Source organism: Taeniopygia guttata, chromosome 1 (genome assembly GCF_048771995.1).
Source record: "Taeniopygia guttata chromosome 1, bTaeGut7.mat, whole genome shotgun sequence".
Taxonomy (NCBI): domain Eukaryota; kingdom Metazoa; phylum Chordata; class Aves; order Passeriformes; family Estrildidae; genus Taeniopygia; species Taeniopygia guttata.
In genome coordinates this window covers 31,079,644-31,100,226 of record NC_133024.1, presented here as the reverse complement: position 1 = coordinate 31,100,226, position 20,583 = coordinate 31,079,644, and the positions used below count along the sequence as shown (strand labels likewise).

The 20,583-nt window shown below is 58.0% G+C and overlaps 3 protein-coding genes across 3 annotated transcripts; 2 read left to right on the top strand and 1 right to left on the bottom strand.

Moving 5' to 3' along the window:
• Nucleotides 1–3,106: 3,106 nt before the first annotated feature.
• On the top strand, nt 3,107–4,255 carry LOC116808046 (thyroid hormone-inducible hepatic protein). Its single transcript, XM_041715100.2, has 2 exons — nt 3,107–3,599; nt 3,869–4,255. The coding sequence occupies exon 1, from the start codon at nt 3,180–3,182 to the stop codon at nt 3,579–3,581; it is 402 nt and encodes a 133-aa protein (XP_041571034.2). The 5' UTR covers nt 3,107–3,179; the 3' UTR covers nt 3,582–3,599; nt 3,869–4,255.
• Nucleotides 4,256–8,668: 4,413 nt separating this feature from the next.
• LOC115494435 (thyroid hormone-inducible hepatic protein) lies at nt 8,669–9,790 on the bottom strand. Its single transcript, XM_030268641.4, has 2 exons — nt 9,307–9,790; nt 8,669–9,037 (listed from the first exon to the last, which is right to left on the bottom strand). Exon 1 carries the CDS (start codon nt 9,724–9,726, stop codon nt 9,325–9,327), a length of 402 nt encoding a protein of 133 aa, XP_030124501.4. The 5' UTR covers nt 9,727–9,790; the 3' UTR covers nt 8,669–9,037; nt 9,307–9,324.
• Nucleotides 9,791–18,219: 8,429 nt separating this feature from the next.
• Nucleotides 18,220–19,358, top strand: LOC116808047 (thyroid hormone-inducible hepatic protein-like). The gene is made up of 2 exons (XM_041715096.2): nt 18,220–18,702; nt 18,972–19,358. Exon 1 carries the CDS (start codon nt 18,283–18,285, stop codon nt 18,682–18,684), a length of 402 nt encoding a protein of 133 aa, XP_041571030.1. The 5' UTR covers nt 18,220–18,282; the 3' UTR covers nt 18,685–18,702; nt 18,972–19,358.
• The last annotated feature ends 1,225 nt before the right edge of the window (nt 19,359–20,583 follow it).

The window sequence follows — 20,583 nt, the reverse complement described above, 5'->3', positions numbered from 1 at the left end:
GCACAGCACAGCCACCACGGGGGTGACGCCTGGCTGGGTTTGGGCTGAGCTGAACTGGGGTGCCCAGTCTTAGTTTGGGTCCCTGGGGAGGCTGCTCAGGACCACCAGGGTCCCCAGCAGCTGCACTGATATCCTCAGGTCTTTGCTGCCCCAGAACCCCAGGTTTGGGCAAGCTCAGCCCCGACCTGTGCACTCCTGGGGGGTCTAGCCCCAGCCCCAGCCAAAGCTCAGATTGCAGATCCTGCCCCCACATGTGTCCCCAAGTGTCTCTGTATCATCCTGGGCACATCCTCCTCTCTTTTCCCTCTATGGTACCAAGGCAAGGGAGTGTGGCACCCTGCTCAGCACATGGAGCTGTCAGGAGAAGGAAGAGGGGCACAGCCAGAGTGACAGCAGTCGTCCTGCCAGGTCACCATGACACGCAGTGGAGCCCTGCTCTCCTGCAGGTGACTGAACTCCTGAGTGCCAGTGGGAAGGGGTGAATGAATTCCTCCTTTTGCTTTGGGGTTTTGTGCAGCTTTTCCTACTCCTGTGGGGCGCTCTTCACTTCTCCCCATGAGTTTTCTCTTTTACCCTCTCCAGTTCTCTCCCCCAGCCCACTTGATGGTAGTGACAGAGCAGCTGAGTGGGGCGGAGTTTCCAGCAGGGCTCAAATCATGATATCCACACTGAAACTCCAACCCCTGGGCAGATGTGTTCCACCCTGAGGCCACCCTGGGAGGACACTAAGATGTCTCTGAACCTTCAGGAAGCTCCATGGTGAGCCAGAAATCCTGAGAGCATGAGGCTGCCAGTGTGTGCAAAGCTCAGGGCAGCCCTGGGCAGCCCTGGATGCCAGGAGCAGCCAGAAAGGGAGAAGAGGAGCAGTGGTTGAGGTCTGAGGGGGCGAGGGCAGGTGGCAGAATGGGCACCTGGCTGGGCTGTGAGGGGACAGCGGGAGACCTGCCAACACTGAGGGTTGCAAAATGGAGGAAGGACCCCGCGGCCTTGCCCAAAATAGAACCAATGCCTCCAATTGCCACATACTGCAAGATAAGGAGGGACAGCAGTCCTGACCAGCCATGGAGCGGGGCTGATGTGGTGGGACCCCCAGGCCGGGTCAGGTGAAGGCCTCAGGGAGTCTGGGCCAGGAGCCGGGGGGGACAGTGAGGAGAGGTGTCTGGCTTCTCTCCCATCCTTTCCAATGCTATCTCACCCACCCAGCGTGTTCAGTTTTGGGGTCCTGTGGGAGTGGGTCCAGCTGCTGCTCCCTGGTGTGGCCAGGCTGCAGGCAGCGGTGCTGCTGGGGATGTCACCTCCCCCACTCCTCCCTGCCATGGGCTCAGGATGTGAGCACTCCAGGGACATTGAGCAGGCTCTGTCCATGACTGCCAGCCTGAACTCGGCAGCAGAGACCGGTGTGGAACATCTCACTGCGAGTGCCCTGCTGCATGGAATCCTGCATGGGGCATGAGGACATGCGACGGGGACAGAGATGGGACCAAATGCCACAAGGGGAACTGCATCCATGGGACTGAGCTTTCATTGCCCACAGTGGAGCACAGATGGTGCCACCTGCACACCCATCACCCCCATCCCAGAGCTGAGGCCACGGCAGGTCAATGGCCAGGACTGCTCTCCCTTCTTATCTCACAGTATGTGGCAATTGGAGAAATTGGTTCTATTTTGGGTAAGACCACAGGTTCCTTCCTCCCTTTTGCAACCCTCATGTTGGCAGGTCTCCCGCTGTCCCCTCACAGCCCAGCCAGGTGCCCATTCTGCCCCCTGCCCTCTCTCCCTCAGACCCGAACCCACTGCCCCTCTTCTCCCTAATGGGGGCATCAAATGCACAGAGTGGATTTGGCAATTATTCGTGTCCCAAGCAAGAGGAGCAGGAGAGCAATCAGAGTCTGATGAGCCCCTGTCACCCCCAAATATTCTGCCCATGCTCCCTAGGAGCAGCTTGAGAAGTGGTGGGAGCATTAGGAGGGCAAAGCATCCCTTGTGTCCCTCTGTCCCCAGAGCCCTGTGATGTGCCTGCACCTGCAGGAAGATCCGCAGTGCCCCAGGTGCCCTGATGTGGCCAAGCCTCTGTCTGGCACCTGCACGGGGCCAGCAGCACCCACACTCCTTGGTGCAGCAATGGCCCCATGGCAGGACACAAAGAGATGGCAGGACACAAGGAAAGGGACAAGAGGAGTGCCGGGGATGGGAGGGGAAAGGGTGGGCAAAGGCTGTGTGGCAGTGCGGGCACCTGGCTGGGACACAGGGGGACAGAGGGAGAGCTGCCAGCACCAAGGGCTGCAAAAGGAACCAGGTACCCCACAGCCTTTCCCCAAATATAATCACTTTCCCTTATTGCCACTCGCCACAGGGACATGCAGGGACAGGCAATGCTGGCTGCTGCCCTGACTGTGGCTTTTGCTCTCCCAGAATTTTAACCGTGGCAGGGTACCCATGTCCACAATCTCCTGGGGCCAGCAATGGCTCTGTGCTGCTGCCACAGGAATTACACATCATGGAGTCAGGTCCCTGTCCCTGTCCACATCCCTTCTGAGCTCAGTGGGAGGTTGGGGACATTGGATATTCCTGAGTACCCAAATCTCTAGACACCAGCAGGCTCCATTGTCCCCAGACACCCAGTGGGACAAAGTTCCAGTGAATTTCCAGAGTGTTCCAGATCTCCCTAAGTTTGCCAAAGGAATTGCTCAATGTCCCTGTAGAGTTCACATCCTGAGTGCATGGCAGCAGGAAGGAAGAGAGGTGACAGTCCCCTGCAGCCTACCCAAACTGGGGGGCAAGAGCTGGACCCACACCCAGAGGGCTCCAGAACTGAATGCGTTGGGATTTGAGATAATCCAGGACAGAATGGGAGAGGCCCTGGGCACCTCTCCTCCTTGCTACCCCCGCAGTTCCTGGCATGGGGAAGCAGCAGGACCCCCGGCCAGCTCGGGTGAAGGTCACGGGGAGCCTGGGCCAGGAAAGATTGCACAGAGCCAGGGACACTGCAGGGCCGAGCCCCGGCTGGGCTGGAGCCAAGCCCCACCCCAAGGCCATCCAGCCCAACCGGGGTGGCAGGGGAGGACAGCAGGGGAGGGACGTGCCCCAGCAGTGCATAAAAAGCCCCCGCAGGGACAGGGAGCAGGTGACAGTGTCAGGAGAGGCCAGAGCAGCACTGCCAGAGCAGCAGCAGAAGGGCCATGGAGCAGTACTTCTCAGCCACGCAGAAGATGGAGCGGGAGGTGATGTTCCCCAGCCTGCTCCGAGGGGTCTTCCCGCAGCAGGAGGGGGCAGCCCCGGCTGCAGAGAGCCGCACGGACCTCTACGAGCGCTACCAGCTCCTCAAGGCCATCAAGCCCATGGTGGAGAAAGGCCTGGCCTCTGTCGCTGACCAGAGCCCCAGCGGTGCCGACGCCGACGTGGACACATCCTCGGACAGCAACGAGGCCGAGGATGCCCAGCTCGAGGAGCGCCTGTCCCACCACCTGAATGGGCTGCAGCAGGTCCTCACCCACCTCACCAGGGACACCAACGCCCTGACCCGGAGGTACAGCCAGATCCTGGAGCAGATCAGCCCCAGCGAGGGGCAGCCCAGCTGGTGACCCTGTCCTGGCCGCCAGGTAAGAGCTGGGGACATGCAGAGTCCAGGGGCAGCAAGGCAGTGGGTGGCCTCCCTCTTGGGAGAGGTGCCCAAGAGTGCAGGGCTGGGGACCTGCTGGGAAGGGCCTTGAAATGGGGGCTGACCCCTCAGCTGGGGCTGGATCTCCCTCTCCATGCTGCAGGAGGGAGCCTGTCCCATTGCCCTGTGCAGAGACTGCAGGGCTTCAGGGCTGAGGGTGCTGTGTCCCCCTGGCATGAGCCTTGGAGTTAAGGAATGCTGCTGTTGCAGGACCGGCGCTGGTGTCAGGAAGCACAAGACGTCCCCGTCGCTGAGCACTGCAGGCTCTCCCCAGCCTCGCTGGCATTCCCCACTCCGTGGCAGCTGATGGGATCTCCCGGCCCTGGCACCGACTCCGGAGATGGTTGTGACCACGGCAGAACCAGATGGTGCCTTATCCTCATAGGAAGAAGCCTCTGGCTGTGCTGGGAAGGCCATTGGAAGAGCTGCAGGCATGCAGCCTCCTCTTTATTTTCAAAGAGTGGCGTAAAATTGGGAATGTTGTGATGTGGGCCCGACCGCCAACATTCTCTTGAGATTGTCAAGCCCTTTTCCAGCTGGCACCTGGACTCCAAGGGCATTTCCCCCTGTTTCTGCTAATAAAAGAATCCCTGGGAAGCCAGTGTTGTCAGTGTGCTGCTTTCACTCATGGAGTGCCCCAGGGAGGGGAAGTGGGACACTGGCTCTGTGAGGTGGGATCTTCCCAGGGCAATGCTGGGGTATGTGAACGGGACAAAGGATCCCAAATTCATGGGATTGTTTGGGTTAGAAGGGATCTTCAGAGACCACCTAGTGCAATGGCCTGCTGTGTGCTGGGCCATCTTGCACTCAACCAGATGACCCAGATCTGTGCCCACTGTCGGGGCCTGAGCAAAATCACTGAGCAACCTGTTCCTTTTTGTCTCCAGCCCCATGATGAAATGTTTATTCCTTTTGTTGACACCAACCCTACAATAAGTGATGCCTGATTTAGTTTCACAAAAAAAGGGTGAATCTGCCCAACTCTTGGCCCAGTCATGTAACGGTGAGGGGCAGTAGAGCTGTAGGTCTCAGCACCTCACGAGCCCAGCTCCATGTCCAGGCATTCTGGCATTGGGATACACCGGAGATTCTCATCAACTTGCTGATTGACAGCTGCTTTCCTACAAAAGCCAGACTTCTGGATGGTGGTGCAGTGAGCTCCTTGGGTCTCTGTGGCCACACAGAAATGGTGTTTGGGCCCCCTGTCCACAATTCACCATCCTCCTGAGGAGCCCACCACAGACCATGGCTCAGGAGAAGGGAAATAATCACCTCATGTATCTCCACATGAACCCATGTCTTCCCCAGTACCTCCTGCTGACACATCTCCCATGACTCTGGTTGTCCCAAACCCCTCAGAACTGTCCTTGTCCTGCCTAGAACCTGGCCAGGACCCTTTCAGAGAGGGCACTTCTGGGTCTGCCCTCAGCTGCCCCTTCCAGAGCCCCCAGTCCCCTCAGCAGTTCACACAACCACAGCTGGCTGGAGACCCTGTCCCTGCTGCCCACGCTGGGGCAGGACAAGGCAAAGCCAGAGAGGTGTCAGCAGCTGAGAGAAATGGCCTGATCAGGAGAGAGAAGATGGGAATCTCCAGTGTAACCCAGAGCTGGCATGTCTGGACATGGAGCTGGGGTCTTGAGGGAGGTGAGATGTGCTGAGACCTACAGCTCTGCTGCCGCTGGCTCTTGCCTGACTGGGCTGAGTGTTGGGCAGATTCACCCTTTTTTTGTACACAGCAATCAGGCATCAGCTCTTGTGGTGTTGGTGTCAAGAAAAGGAAGCAACATTTTAATCTGAGGTTGGGGACACAAAAGAAAAGGTTGCCCAGTGAGTTTGCACCAGCCCTGACGTTGGACACAGACCTGTGCCCTCCTGGGGAGTCCTGCCCCAAGCCCAGCCCCAGCTCAGAGTGCAGATCCTGCCACCACATGTGTCCCCAAGTGTCTCTGTATCATCCTGGGCACATCCTCCTCTCTTTTCCCTCTGTGGTACCAAGGCAAGGGAGTGTGGCACCCTGCTCAGCACATGGAGCTGTCAGGAGAAGGAAGAGGGGCACAGCCAGAGTGACAGCAGTCGTCCTGCCAGGTCACCATGACACGCAGTGGAGCCCTGCTCTCCTGCAGGTGACTGAACTCCTGAGTGCCAGTGGGAAGGGGTGAACTAATTCGTCCTTTAGATTTGCTTACTTGTGCAACTTCTGCTTTTTCTGTGAGCTGTCTTCATTTCTACCCATGAGTTTTCTCTCTTTTTCCCTCTCCAGTTCTCTCCCCCAGCCCACTTGATGGTAGTGACAGAGCAGCTAAGTGGGGCTGAGCTTCAAGCAGGGCTCAAATCATGATATTCACAGTGAAACTCCAGCCCCTGGGCAGATGTGTTCCACCCTGAGGCCACCCTGGGAGGACACTAAGATGTCTCTGAACCTTCAGGAAGCTCCATGGTGAGCCAGAAATCCTAAAAGCATGAGGCTGCCAGTGTGTGCAAAGCTCAGGGCAGCCCTGGGCAGCCCTGGATGCCAGGAGCAGCCAGAAAGGGAGAAGAGGAGCAGTGGTTGAGGCCTGAGGGGGCGAGGGCAGGTGGCAGAATGGGCACCTGGCTGGGCTGTGAGGGGACAGCGGGAGACCTGCCAACACTGAGGGTTGCAAAATGGAGGAAGGACCCCGCGGCCTTGCCCAAAATAGAACCAATGCCTCCAATTGCCACATACTGCAAGATAAGGAGGGACAGCAGTCCTGGCCAGCCATGGAGTGGGGCTGATGTGGTGGGACCCCCAGGCCGGGTCAGGTGAAGGCCTCAGGGAGTCTGGGCCAGGAGCCGGGGGGGACAATGAGGAGAGGTGCCCGGCTCCTCTCCCATCCTTTCCTATGCTATCTCACCCACCCAGCGTGTTCAGTTTTGGGGTCCTGTGGGAGTGGGTCCAGCTGCTGCTCCCTGGTGTGGCCAGGCTGCAGGCAGCGGTGCTGCTGGGGATGTCACCTCCCCCACTCCTCCCTGCCATGGGCTCAGGATGTGAGCACTCCAGGGACATTGAGCAGGCTCTGTCCATGACTGCCAGCCTGAACTCGGCAGCAGAGACCGGTGTGGAACATCTCACTGCGAGTGCCCTGCTGCATGGAATCCTGCATGGGGCATGAGGACATGCGACGGGGACAGAGATGGGACCAAATGCCACAAGGGGAACTGCATCCATGGGACTGAGCTTTCATTGCCCACAGTGGAGCACAGATGGTGCCACCTGCACACCCATCACCCCCATCCCAGAGCTGAGGCCACGGCAGGTCAATGGCCAGGACTGCTCTCCCTTCTTATCTCACAGTATGTGGCAATGGGAGGAATTGGTTCTATTTTGGGCAAGACCACGGGGTCCATGCTCCCTTTTGCAACCCTCAGTGTTGGCAGGTCTCCCTGTGCCCCCTCACAGCCCAGCCAGGTGCCCATTCTGCCACCTGCCCTCTCTCCCTCAGACCTCACCCCACTGATCCTCTTCTGCCTAATGGGGTCATCAAATGCACAGAGTGGATTTGCAATTTTTTGTTTCCCAGGCATTGAGAGGTGGGGTGCAATCGTAGTCTGCTGAGCCCTTGTCACCCCCAAACATTCTGCCCATGCTCACAATAAGCGGCTTAGGAAGCAATGAGGGGAGCAGGAGGGAAGAGCATCCCCTGTGTCACTCTGTCCCCAGAGCCCTGTGATGTGCCTGCACCTGCAGGAAGCTCCGCAGTGCCCCAGGTGCCCTGATGTGACCAAGCCTCTGTCTGGCACCTGCATGGGGCCAGCAGCACCCACACTCCTTGGTGCAGCAATGGCCCCATGGTAGGACACAAAGAGATGGCAGGACACAAGGAAAGGGACAAGAGGGGTGCCAAGGACAGAAGGGGAAAGGGTGGGCAAAGGCTGCGTGGAAGTGCGGGCACCTGGCTGGGACACAGGGGGACAGAGGGAGAGCTGCCAGCACCAAGGGCTGCAAAAGGAACCAGGTACCCCACAGCCTTTCCCCAAATATAATCACTTTCCCTTATTGCCACTCGCCACAGGGACATGCAGGGACAGGCAATGCTGGCTGCTGCTCTGGCTGTGGCTTTTGCTCTCCCAGAATTGTGAGCATGGCAGGGTACCCATGTCCACAATCCCCTGGGGGCAGCAATGGCTCTGTGCTGCTGCCACAGGAATTACACATCATGGAGTCAGGTCCCTGTCCCTGTCCACATCACTGCTGAGATCAGGGGGAAGTTGGGGACATTGGATATTCCTGGGAACTCAAATCTCTGGATGCCACCAGGCTCCATTTTCCTCAGACACCCAGTGGTAAAAGGTTCCAGTGAATTTCCATAGTGTCCCAAATTTCCTTATGTGTGCCAAAGTTGTTGCTCAATGTCCCTGGCGTGTTCACATCCTGAGTGCATGGCAGCAGGAAAGAGGGGAGGTGACAGTCCCCTGCCGCCATCCTAAACTGGGCGGCAGGAGCTGGACCCACACCTAGAGGGTCACGGAACTGAACGTGTTGGGGGATTGAGAAAATACATGACAAGATGGGACAGCCATGGAGTTGGGGTCTTGAGGGAGGCTGCTCTAAGGGGGTGCTGAGACCTATAGCTCTGCTACCCCTCACTCGTGCCTGACTGGGCCAAGAGTTGGACAGATTCAACATTTTTTTGCACACAACACTCAGGCACCAGCTCTTGCAGGGTGGCAGTCAACAAAAGGAAGAAACATTTCAGCCTGGTTCTGGTGACACAAAGGAACAGGCTGCCCAGTATGTTTACACAGGCCCTGAGGTTGGACAAAGTTCTGGGCCATCTGGTTGAGTGCAAGATGGCCCAGCACACAGCAGGGAAAAGTACAAGGTGGCCTCTGAAGATCCCTGCCAACCCAAACAATCCCATGAATTTGGGATAATTTATACCTTTCACATTCACCAGCATTGCTGTGGAAAGATCCCACCCCACAGAGCCAGTGTCCCCCTGCCCCTCCCTGGGGCACTCCATGAGTGAAAGCAGCACACTGACAACGATGGATTCCTAGTGATTCTTTTATTAGCATAAAAAGGGGGAAGTGCCCTTGGAGTCCAGGTACCAGCTCAAGGGAATGTTGGCGGTCGGGCCCAAAACACAACATTCCCAACCATGAGCCACTCTTTGAAAATAAAGAGGAGGCTGCGAGCCTGCAGCTCTTCCAATGGCCTTCCCAGCACAGCCAGAGGCTTCTTCCTATGAGGATAAGGCACCATCTGGTTCTGCCGTGGTCACAACCATCTCCGGAGTCGGTGCCAGGGCCGGGAGATCCCATCAGCTGCCACGGAGTGGGGAATGCCAGCGAGGCTGGGGAGAGCCTGCAGTGCTCAGCGACGGGGACGTCTTGTGCTTCCTGACACCAGCGCCGGTCCTGCAACAGCAGCATTCCTTAACACCAAGGCTCATCCCAGGGGGACACAGCACCCTCAGCCCTGAAGCCCTGCAGTCTCTGCACAGGGCAATGGGACAGGCTCCCTCCTGCAGCATGGAGAGGGAGATCCAGCCCCAGCTGAGGGGTCAGCCCCCATTTCAAGGCCCTTCCCAGCAGGTCCCCAGCCCTGCACTCTTGGGCACCTCTCCCAAGAGGGAGGCCACCCACTGCCTTGCTGCCCCTGGACTCTGCATGTCCCCAGCTCTTACCTGGCGGCCAGGACAGGGTCACCAGCTGGGCTGCCCCTCGCTGGGGCTGATCTGCTCCAGGATCTGGCTGTACCTCCGGGTCAGGGCGTTGGTGTCCCTGGTGAGGTGGGTGAGGACCTGCTGCAGCCCATTCAGGTGGTGGGACAGGCGCTCCTCGAGCTGGGCATCCTCGGCCTCGTTGCTGTCCGAGGATGTGTCCACGTCGGCGTCGGCACCGCTGGGGCTCTGGTCAGCGACAGAGGCCAGGCCTTTCTCCACCATGGGCTTGATGGCCTTGAGGAGCTGGTAGCGCTCGTAGAGGTCCGTGCGGCTCTCTGCAGCCGGGGCTGCCCCCTCCTGCTGCGGGAAGACCCCTCGGAGCAGGCTGGGGAACATCACCTCCCGCTCCATCTTCTGCGTGGCTGAGAAGTACTGCTCCATGGCCCTTCTGCTGCTGCTCTGGCAGTGCTGCTCTGGCCTCTCCTGACACTGTCACCTGCTCCCTGTCCCTGCGGGGGCTTTTTATGCACTGCTGGGGCACGTCCCTCCCCTGCTGTCCTCCCCTGCCACCCCGGTTGGGCTGGATGGCCTTGGGGTGGGGCTTGGCTCCAGCCCAGCCGGGGCTCGGCCCTGCAGTGTCCCTGGCTCTGTGCAATCTTTCCTGGCCCAGGCTCCCCGTGACCTTCACCCGAGCTGGCCGGGGGTCCTGCTGCTTCCCCATGCCAGGAACTGCGGGGGTAGCAAGGAGGAGAGGTGCCCAGGGCCTCTCCCATTCTGTCCTGGATTATCTCAAATCCCAACGCATTCAGTTCTGGAGCCCTCTGGGTGTGGGTCCAGCTCTTGCCCCCCAGTTTGGGTAGGCTGCAGGGGACTGTCACCTCTCTTCCTTCCTGCTGCCATGCACTCAGGATGTGAACTCTACAGGGACATTGAGCAATTCCTTTGGCAAACTTAGGGAGATCTGGAACACTCTGGAAATTCACTGGAACTTTGTCCCACTGGGTGTCTGGGGACAATGGAGCCTGCTGGTGTCTAGAGATTTGGGTGCCCAGGAATATCCAATGCCCCCAACTTCCCCCTGATCTCAGCAGGAATGTGGACAGGGACAGGGACCTGACTCCATGATGTGTAATTCCTGTGGCAGCAGCACAGAGCCATGGCTGCCCCCAGGGGATTGTGGACATGGATACCCTGCCATGCTCACAATTCTGGGAGAGCAAAAGCCACAGCCAGGGCAGCAGCCAGCATTGCCTGTCCCTGCATGTCCCTGTGGCAAGTAGCAATCAGGGAATGTGATTCTATTTGGGGAAAGGCTGTGGGGTACATGGTTCCTTTTGCAGCCCTTGGTGCTGGCAGCTCTCCCTCTGTCCCCCTGTGTCCCAGCCAGGTGCCCGCACTGCCACACAGCCTTTGCCCACCCTTTCCCCTCCCATCCCCGGCACTCCTCTTGTCCCTTTCCTTGTGTCCTGCCATCTCTTTGTGTCCTGCCATGGGGCCATTGCTGCACCAAGGAGTGTGGGTGCTGCTGGCCCCGTGCAGGTGCCAGACAGAGGCTTGGTCACATCAGGGCACCTGAGGCACTGCGGAGCTTCCTGCAGGTGCAGGCACATCACAGGGCTCTGGGGACACAGGGACACAGGGGATGGTGTGTCCTCCTAATGCTCCCACCACTTCCCAAGCTACTCCTGGATAGCATGGGCAGAATGTTTGGGGAATGACAGGGACTCAGCAGACTACGATTCCTCCCCAGGTCCTCATCCTTGGGACATGAATAATTGCCAAATCCACTCTGTGCCTCTGGGGACCCCATCAGCCAAAATTGCAAGCCCATACCTATCATATCATGCAGGGAGACACTGGGGAGAGCTGGGGAGCTGCCACTGCCAGCAGGGATGGCAGGAGCAGGAGGTCAAGGAGTGCTGCTGGAGCACAGCACAGCCACCTCAGGGGTGCAGCACGGCTGGGTTTGGGCTGAGCTGAACTGGGGTGCCCAGTCTTGGTTTGGGTCCCTGGGGAGGCTGCTCAGGACCACCAGGGTCCCCAGCAGCTGCACTGATATCCTCAGGTTTTTCCTGCCCCAGACCCCCAGATTTGGGCAAGCTCTGCTCTGACCTGTGCCCTCCTGAAGGGTCCTGCCCCATCCCCAGCCTCAGCTCAGAGTGCAGATCCTGCCACCACTTGTGTCCCCAAGTGTCTCTGTATCATCCTGGGCGTATCCTTCTCTCTTTATCCCTCCATGGCACCAAGGCAAGGGAGTGTGGCACCCTGCTCAGCGCATGGAGCTGTCAGGAGAAGGAAGAGGGGCACAGCCAGAGTGACAGCAGTCGTCCTGCCAGGTCACCATGACACGCAGTGGAGCCCTGCTCTTCTGCAGGTGACTGAACTCCTGAGTGCCAGTGGGAAGGGGTGAATGAATTCCTCCTTTTGCTTTGGGTTTTTGTGCAGCTTTTCCTTCTCCTGTGGGGCTCTCTTCACTTCTCCCCATGAGTTTTCTCTTTTTCCCTCTCCAATTCTCTCCCACAGAACACTTGGTGGGAGTGACAAAGCAGCTGAGTGGGGCTGAGTTTCCAGCAGGGCTCAAATCATGATATCCACAGTGACACTCCAGCCCCTGGGCAGATTTGTCCCACCCTGAGGTGTGGTAGATAGGGACAGGCGGAGTGGAAGATCACCGGGATGTCACGGAAAGATAGACCCCTTCCCCCCTCTCTCTTCCCCACTTATCCATTAACCCCAGGAGTCCCAGAAGAATGTAGCCACACCTGTTCTGGTAAAATTCCACTACCCACTATCCTCTGAGACCCCCAGCCCCCCTCTGACGAAGCAAAGTCGCCCAAGACTATTTAAACCCATGAGATAAGATAATAAAGGCTTTCGACCGTCCACCAAATTGGTGTCAGCGTGTGTCGTTAGTCCGAGTAGCCCGGGTGAGGCCGAGCTGCCGTGCTGTCTTCTTGTAACCAGGTCGCCGTTGCCTCTCATAAAGGCAACATATCTGGTGCCGAAACCCGGGAGAAAAGAAGAAAGAAGAAGAAAAAAAAAAAAAAGGGAAAAACCCCCCGGTGGACGGGATTCACCTGGACAGAAGCAGCGGCCAGGACGGTCGGACCGTACCCAGGCGTAGGGGAGACGTCCCCGGGCCCGCGAGCGTCATGGACAGCATCGCATGGGCTGTGAGTATGAAGCAATGGAGTATCGCGTTTAAGCTCAGGGACTTTTATCTTGCTATAGCAAGGCTGCCTGAACTTGGAGCAACCGAATGCTCAGTGGATGCCATGCATCCGGAGATACGGGAACAGTATACAGCCACGCTAGCCGGGGAAGAGAAATCCCCAGACAGTGGCAAGAGCTTTACGGCACGGGGCAAAGTAAAAGAAACCCCGCGCAAAACAATAGAAAGGCAAGAGACGCAGAATACAGCGCGTACGTGTTTATTAGTTAAACCCGAGCTCGGGACGGGGGCGAAAGCGCAGACCGTCCCTGAGGAGAGTCCACCCGGGAGCGAAGACCCGGGAAGGCTCAGCGCAGCACCCCCTTCCCCAAATCAGAGCCCAGCCCAACCCCGCCGCGGAGCTGAGCCCAGCCCAGCCTGGCAGAGGCGGCGCAGCCCCCGGGGCGGCGTGTTCCGAGCAGCGCAGCCCCGCTCCCGCCGGAACCCGAACCCGGACCCGCCCGCGGCTTTGCGCCGCTTCCCCGCCAGCGTGCCGAGCGGAGCGGCGCCGGGCCCCGCCGCAGAAGCCCCCCAAGACACCCCCGCCGCGGAAAACCCCCGGGAAACCCCCGCCGCAAAAAAGCCCCGAAAAACCGCGGCTTGCCGACACGTCCCGCCGCCGCCGCCAGTCAAAAGTCCGCTGTCGGAAGCGCAGCCGCGCGCGGGGCGCTTTTGGCGAGAGCCGGCGGGAGAGACCGGAGTCGCAGGGGCCGCGGCTCGGGGGGAGTCCCCGGCCGCCCGGCCATGCGGTCGCTTTGAAAATGGCGCCGAATGCCGCGGAGGGGGGCGGAGCCCGGGCGGTCCCGGCGCAAAAACTCGGACACCGCGCGACTTCAAGGGCGCGCGCGCGCGGGAGAAAGGGGCGGAGAGCGGCACGGGACACAGAGCCAATCAGCGGCCGCGCCAGAAGCCGCCACCATATAAGGGAAAAACCACCCCCCGCGGGGGGCGCGGCGAGCCGGGGGGGGCGGGAGCGGCGCCACCCCCGCGGGGAGGAGCGAGCCCGGGGCCGAACAAAACGGCGCGGGGCCCCGGAAGTACGCTGGCATTTCATTTCCGGCGCGGAGCCTAGCAACAGCTCTACCGGCTCCAAGGAGCCGGTGGGAGCCAGCCGGAACTCCGAAACAAAAGATACGGAACCAGCACTGTTTAAAACAAAACCGAATAGAGGTCTAAGCCGCACCGAAAAGCAGTCACAATACCCCTTGAAGCTGCGAGAAAAAAGAGCATCTCGCCAAAAAATACAGGTCCCAACCCCCAGACACACGAGCGGGGGGGGGGGGAAGAGCGCGTGCGGGCGAACCCAGCCCCCTCCCACCGCAAATAACGGCGCGCGTGCCGCAGGGTCAGCAAGAGACGCCCCCAATACAGGACCCCGGAGTAGCCCTAGCTATGAAAGTGGGGAGAAAGCCCCCGGGGATGTGGGGGACGTGCTGCCTCTGTGGCAGTCAGAACCCCCATGTGGTGAGACCATGAGAGCCACTGCTGCACACCACTGCTACCAACCGAACCTGACCCTCAAAACAAAACTAATGAGAAGCTATAAGTTCTGTTTGCAGGGCACGCTTGTGAACCATCCCAGTGACACACACACCCCTGCTCCAGAAAGAGATGACAGACCACCAAACTGCCAGACAACACCTGAGAATCCCACGGTGGTGAGATCCAAACATGCACAGTGTCTTTCTTCATGCAATTTTGCTGTTTAAAAGCTTGTGGCCAGGAAAACAAGCTGGCCCAAGCCGCTACCCTCATCAGCTATTTAAGTGGGTCATACAGCATCTATCAAGTAACAAAGTGCTCAAAAAGTCACCATAATAAATACCCCATCCTTCGTGTTCCACATAGCCAGCCTGTTTAGAAGCTATTTTACTAACCCTAAATGAAACCAAATCAAACCTGACTAACCCCTATTAGTTTTACTATGATATTAAACCCCCTTTTCTACGAAGGCATTGCTTTAAATACCCCCTTCAGTTACTCCACAGCCAGTGTCCCCCACCAGTGCAAGTGAGACACTCCCCACAAAAGACCGATAAGTAAATAGTCCCATCCACATTTGAGATGTAAGTTTGCCAGAAACCCAGGGTGAATCCTTATATGTTCCTTGCCAAGTTTAATAACTCTAACAACTTCTGTGTTCAAGTTCTGATTGTTTCTAAGGTCCTGCATCACTCAGACGAAAAGACATACCACCTTCTCGAAGAACCTAACAGACTCCACAAAAAAGAAATTAACCATCGCAATGCTGCTTGGCCTAAAAGCAGCACAGCAGCAGAGACAGCCACAGGTGTCTCAGCCATCGCGACCCAGCAACACGGACTCTCCCAGCTGCAAATGACCATCGACGAAGACCTGCAGAGGATCGAGAAATCCATCTCCTATCTAGAGAAATCAGTCTCTTCGCTTTCAGAAGTAGTTTTACAAAATAGGCGGAGACTTGACCTTTTGTTTATGCAGCAGGGGGGGATTGTGTGCAGCGTTGAAGGAGGAATGCTGCTTTTATGCAGATCATACAGGAGTCGTTAAAGACTCCATGGCAGAACTCCGAGACAGACTGGCTCAGAGAAAGAGAGACAGGGAGACCCAGCAGAGCTGGTTTGAATCCTGGTTCAATCAATCACCTTGGCTCACCACTTTAATTTCTGCCCTGGTAGGTCCACTGGCAATACTGCTTTTGGCTATTACCATAGGACCATGCCTGCTGAACAAACTAGTCTCGTTTGTTCAAGCCCGTCTGAAAAGGGCAAACATTCTGTTCATAGGCCACCAACAAATGCTGTAAACCAAAAAACTGCAAACACAGTCAGTAGCTAAAGCCTTCAGCACCTGCCTTAAAAAATCTACCCTGATCTACTAAACCACCCTTTCCTTAACAAGTCACAAGTTTGTACCTCACTCCAGTGCCTCTATTTACAACTACCTCATTTTGTATGTGATAAGGAGGGGGGAGATGTGGTAGATAGGGACAGGCGGAGCGGAAGATCACCGGGATGTCACGGAAAGATAGACCCCTTCCCCCCTCTCTCTTCCCCACTTATCCATTAACCCCAGGAGTCCCAGAAGAATGTAGCCACACCTGCTCTGGTAAAATTCCACTACCCACTATCCTCTGAGACCCCCAGCCCCCCTCTGACGAAGCAAAGTCGCCCAAGACTATTTAAACCCATGAGATAAGATAATAAAGGCTTTCGACCGTCCACCAAATTGGTGTCAGCGTGTGTCGTTAGTCCGAGTAGCCCGGGTGAGGCCGAGCTGCCGTGCTGTCTTCTTGTAACCAGGTCGCCGTTGCCTCTCATAAAGGCAACACTGAGGCCACCCTGGGAGGACACTAAGATGTCTCTGAACCTTCAGGAAGCTCCATGGTGAGCCAGAAATCCTGAGAGCATGAGGCTGCCAGCGTGTGCAAAGCTCAGGGCAGCCCTGGGCAGCCCTGGATGCCAGGAGCAGCCAGAAAGGGAGAAGAGGAGCAGTGATTGAGGTCTGAGGTGGCGAGTGCAGGGGGCAGAATGGGCACCTGGCTGGGCTGTGAGGGGACAGCGGGAGACCTGCCAACACTGAGGGTTGCAAAATGGAGGAAAGACCCCGCGGCCTTGCCCAAAATAGAACCAATGCCTCCAATTGCCACATACTGCAAGATAAGGAGGGACAGCAGTCCTGACCAGCCATGGAGCGGGATTGATATGGTGGGACCCCCAGGCCTGGTCAGGTGAAGGCCGCAGGGACTCTGGGCCAGGAGCCAGGGGGGACAATGAGGAGAGGTGCCCGGCTCCTCTCCCATCCTTTCCTAGGCTATCTCACCCACCCAGCGTGTTCAGTTTTGGGGTCCTGTGGGAGTGGGTCCAGCTGCTGCTCCCTGGTGTGGCCAGGCTGCAGGCAGCGGTGCTGCTGGGGATGTCACCTCCCCCACTCCTCCCTGCCATGGGCTCAGGATGTGAGCACTCCAGGGACATTGAGCAGGCTCTGTCCATGACTGCCAGCCTGAACTCGGCAGCAGAGACCGGTGTGGAACATCTCACTGCGAGTGCCCTGCTGCATGGAATCCTGCATGGGGCATGAGGACATGCGACGGGGACAGAGATGGGACCAAATGCCACAAGGGGAACTGCATCCATGGGACTGAGCTTTCATTGCCCACAGTGGAGCACAGATGGTGCCACCTGCACACCCATCACCCCCATCCCAGAGCTGAGGCCACGGCAGGTCAATGGCCAGGACTGCTCTCCCTTCCTATCTCGCAGTATGTGGCAATTGGAGAAATTGGGTCTATTTTGGGAAAGGCCATGGGGTCCTTCCTCCATTTTGCAACCCTCAGTGTTGGCAGGTCTCCCTGTGTCCCCTCACATCCCAGCCAGGTGCCCATTCTGCCCCCTGCCCTCTCTCCCTCAGACCTCAATCCACTGCTCCTCTTCTTCCTAATGGGGGCATCAAATGCACAGAGTGTATTTGGCAATTATTCGTGTCCCAAGCAATAAGAGCAGGAGAGCAATCAGAGTCTGCTGAGCCCTTGTCACCCCCAAATATTCTGCCCATGCTCCCTATGAGCAGCTTGAGAAGCAGTGGGGAGAGCAGAAGGGCAAAGCATCCCTTGTGTCCCTCTGTCCCCAGAGCCCTGTGATGTGCCTGCAACTGCAGGAAGCTCCACAGTGGCCCAGGTGCCCTGATGTGGCCAAGCCTCTGTCTGGCACCTGCACGGGGCCAGCAGCACCCACACTCCTTGGTGCAGCAATGGCCCCATGGCAGGACACAAAGAGATGGCAGGACACAAGGAAAGGGACAAGAGGGGTGCCGGGGATGGGAGGGGAAAGGGTGGGCAAAGGCTGTGTGGCAGTGCGGGCACCTGGCTGGGACACAGGGGGACAGAGGGAGAGCTGCCAGCACCAAGGGCTGCAAAAGGAACCAGGTACCCCACAGCCTTTCCCCAAATAGAACCACTTTCCCTGATTGCCACACGTCTCAGGAACAGGCAGGGGCAGGCAATGCTGGCTGCTGCCCTGACTGTGGCTTTTGCTCTCCCAGAATTGTGAGCATGGCAGGGTATCCATGTCCACAATCCCCTGGGGGCAGCAATGGCTCTTTACTGCTGCCACAGGAATTACACATCATGGAGTCAGGTCCCTGTCCCTGTCCACATCACTGCTGAGATCAGGGGGAAGTTGGGGGCATTGGATATTCCTGAGTACCCAAATCTCTGGACACCAGCAGGCTCCATTGTCCCCAGACACCCAGTGGGACAAAGTTCCAGTGAATTTCCAGAGTGTTCCAGATCTCCCTAAGTTTGCCAAAGGAATTGCTCAATGTCCCTGTAGAATTCACATCCTGAGTGCATGGCAGCAGGAAGGAAGAGAGGTGACAGTCCCCTGCAGCCTTCCCAAACTGGGGTTCAGGAGCTGGACCCACACCCAGAGGGCTCCAGAACTGCATGCGTTGGGATTTGAGATAATCCAGGACAGCATGGGAGAGGCCCTGGGCACCTCTCCTCCTTGCTACCCCCGCAGTTCCTGGCATGGGGAAGCAGCAGGACCCCCGGCCAGCTCGGGTGAAGGTCACGGGGAGCCTGGGCCAGGAAAGATTGCACAGAGCCAGGGACACTGCAGGGCCGAGCCCCGGCTGGGCTGGAGCCAAGCCCCACCCCAAGGCCATCCAGCCCAACCGGGGTGGCAGGGGAGGACAGCAGGGGAGGGACGTGCCCCAGCAGTGCATAAAAAGCCCCCGCAGGGACAGGGAGCAGGTGACAGTGTCAGGAGAGGCCAGAGCAGCACTGCCAGAGCAGCAGCAGAAGGGCCATGGAGCAGTACTTCTCAGCCACGCAGAAGATGGAGCGGGAGGTGATGTTCCCCAGCCTGCTCCGAGGGGTCTTCCCGCAGCAGGAGGGGGCAGCCCCGGCTGCAGAGAGCCGCACGGACCTCTACGAGCGCTACCAGCTCCTCAAGGCCATCAAGCCCATGGTGGAGAAAGGCCTGGCCTCTGTCGCTGACCAGAGCCCCAGCGGTGCCGACGCCGACGTGGACACATCCTCGGACAGCAACGAGGCCGAGGATGCCCAGCTCGAGGAGCGCCTGTCCCACCACCTGAATGGGCTGCAGCAGGTCCTCACCCACCTCACCAGGGACACCAACGCCCTGACCCGGAGGTACAGCCAGATCCTGGAGCAGATCAGCCCCAGCGAGGGGCAGCCCAGCTGGTGACCCTGTCCTGGCCGCCAGGTAAGAGCTGGGGACATGCAGAGTCCAGGGGCAGCAAGGCAGTGGGTGGCCTCCCTCTTGGGAGAGGTGCCCAAGAGTGCAGGGCTGGGGACCTGCTGGGAAGGGCCTTGAAATGGGGGCTGTCCCCTCAGCTGGGGCTGGATCTCCCTCTCCATGCTGCAGAAGGGAACCCGTCCCATTGCCCTGTGCAGAGACTGCAGGGCTTCAGGGCTGAGGGTGCTGTGTCCCCCTGGCATGAGCCTTGGAGTTAAGGAATGCTGCTGTTGCAGGACCGGCGCTGGTGTCAGGAAGCACAAGACGTCCCCGTCGCTGAGCACTGCAGGCTCTCCCCAGCCTCGCTGGCATTCCCCACTCCGTGGCAGCTGATGGGATCTCCCGGCCCTGGCACCAACTCCGGAGATGGTTATGACCACAGCAGAACCAGATGGTGCCTTATCCTCATAGGAAGAAGCCTCTGGCTGTGCTGGGAAGGCCATTGGAAGAGCTGCAGGCTCGTAGTCCGCTCTTTATTTTCAAGGAGTGGCAGGAAGTTGGGAATGTTGTGATGTGGGCCCAACCTCCAAAATTCCCTTGAGTTTGTTAAGCCCTTTTCCAGCTGGTACCTGGACTCCAAGGGCATTTCCCCTTGTTTCTGCTAATAAAAGAATCCCTGGGAATCCATCGTTGTCAGTGTGCTGCTTTCACTCATGGAGTGCCCCAGGGAGGGGCAGGGGGACACTGGCTCTGTGGGGTGGGATCTTCCCAGGGCAATGCTGGGGAATGTGAAAGGGACACAGAATCCCAAAGTCACTGGATTGTTTGGGTTAGAAGGGATCTTCAGAGGCCACCTAGTGCAATGGCCTGCTGTGTGCTGGGCCATCTTGCGCTAGACCATGTGGCTCAGAAGTTTGTTCAACCTCAGGGCCTGTGCAAAGACACTGGCAACATGTTCCTTTGTGTCACTAGCCTCAGGATAAAATTTTTCTTCCTTTTCTTGTCTCCAACCCCACAAAAGCTGATGCCTGATTGCTGTGTGCAAAAAAAGGGTGAATCTGCCCAACACTCAGCCCAGTCAGGCAAGAGCCAGCGGCAGCAGAGCTGTAGGTCTCAGCACATCTCACCTCCCTCAAGACCCCAGCTCCATGTCCAGACATGCCAGCTCTAGGTTACACTGGAGATTCCCATCTTCTCTCTCCTGATCAGGCCATTTCTCTCAGCTGCTGACACCTCTCTGGCTTTGCCTTGTCCTGCCCCAGCGTGGGCAGCAGGGACAGGGTCTCCAGCCAGCTGTGGTTGTGTGAACTGCTGAGGGGACTGGGGGCTCTGGAAGGGGCAGCTGAGGGCAGACCCAGAAGTGCCCTCTCTGAAAGGGTCCTGGCCAGGTTCTAGGCAGGACAAGGACTGTTCTGAGGGTTTGGGACAACCAGAGTCATGGGAGATGTGTCAGCAGGAGGTACTGGGGAAGACATGGGTTCATGTGGAGATACATGAGGTGACATTTTCCCCCTCCTTAGCCGTGGCCCTAGGTGAGCTCCCCAGGAGGATGGTTAGCTGAGGACAGTTGCCCAAACACCAGTTCTGTGGCCATAGAGACTCAAGGAGCTCACTGCACCAGTACCATGAAGTGCTGCTTTTCCAGGAAAACAACTGCCAGACTATTAATTTCCCAAATAATGGCAAACACAATTCCCTCCCAACAGAGTGAGCATTTCAGAGCTGATCTGCTCTCCATGTCTCTCGCCAGCCTGGGCAAATTTGCTGCCTTGTCTTATCCAGAGGAAATGGAGCGTGAGGGGCATACTGGGAGAGACCTGGGCCATTGCCTTTGCAATGGCACCTCTGGCTGGGCCATGATGGAGCTCTTCCTTTTGAGATCTTCAGTCTCCATGCTGATTGCAGAGG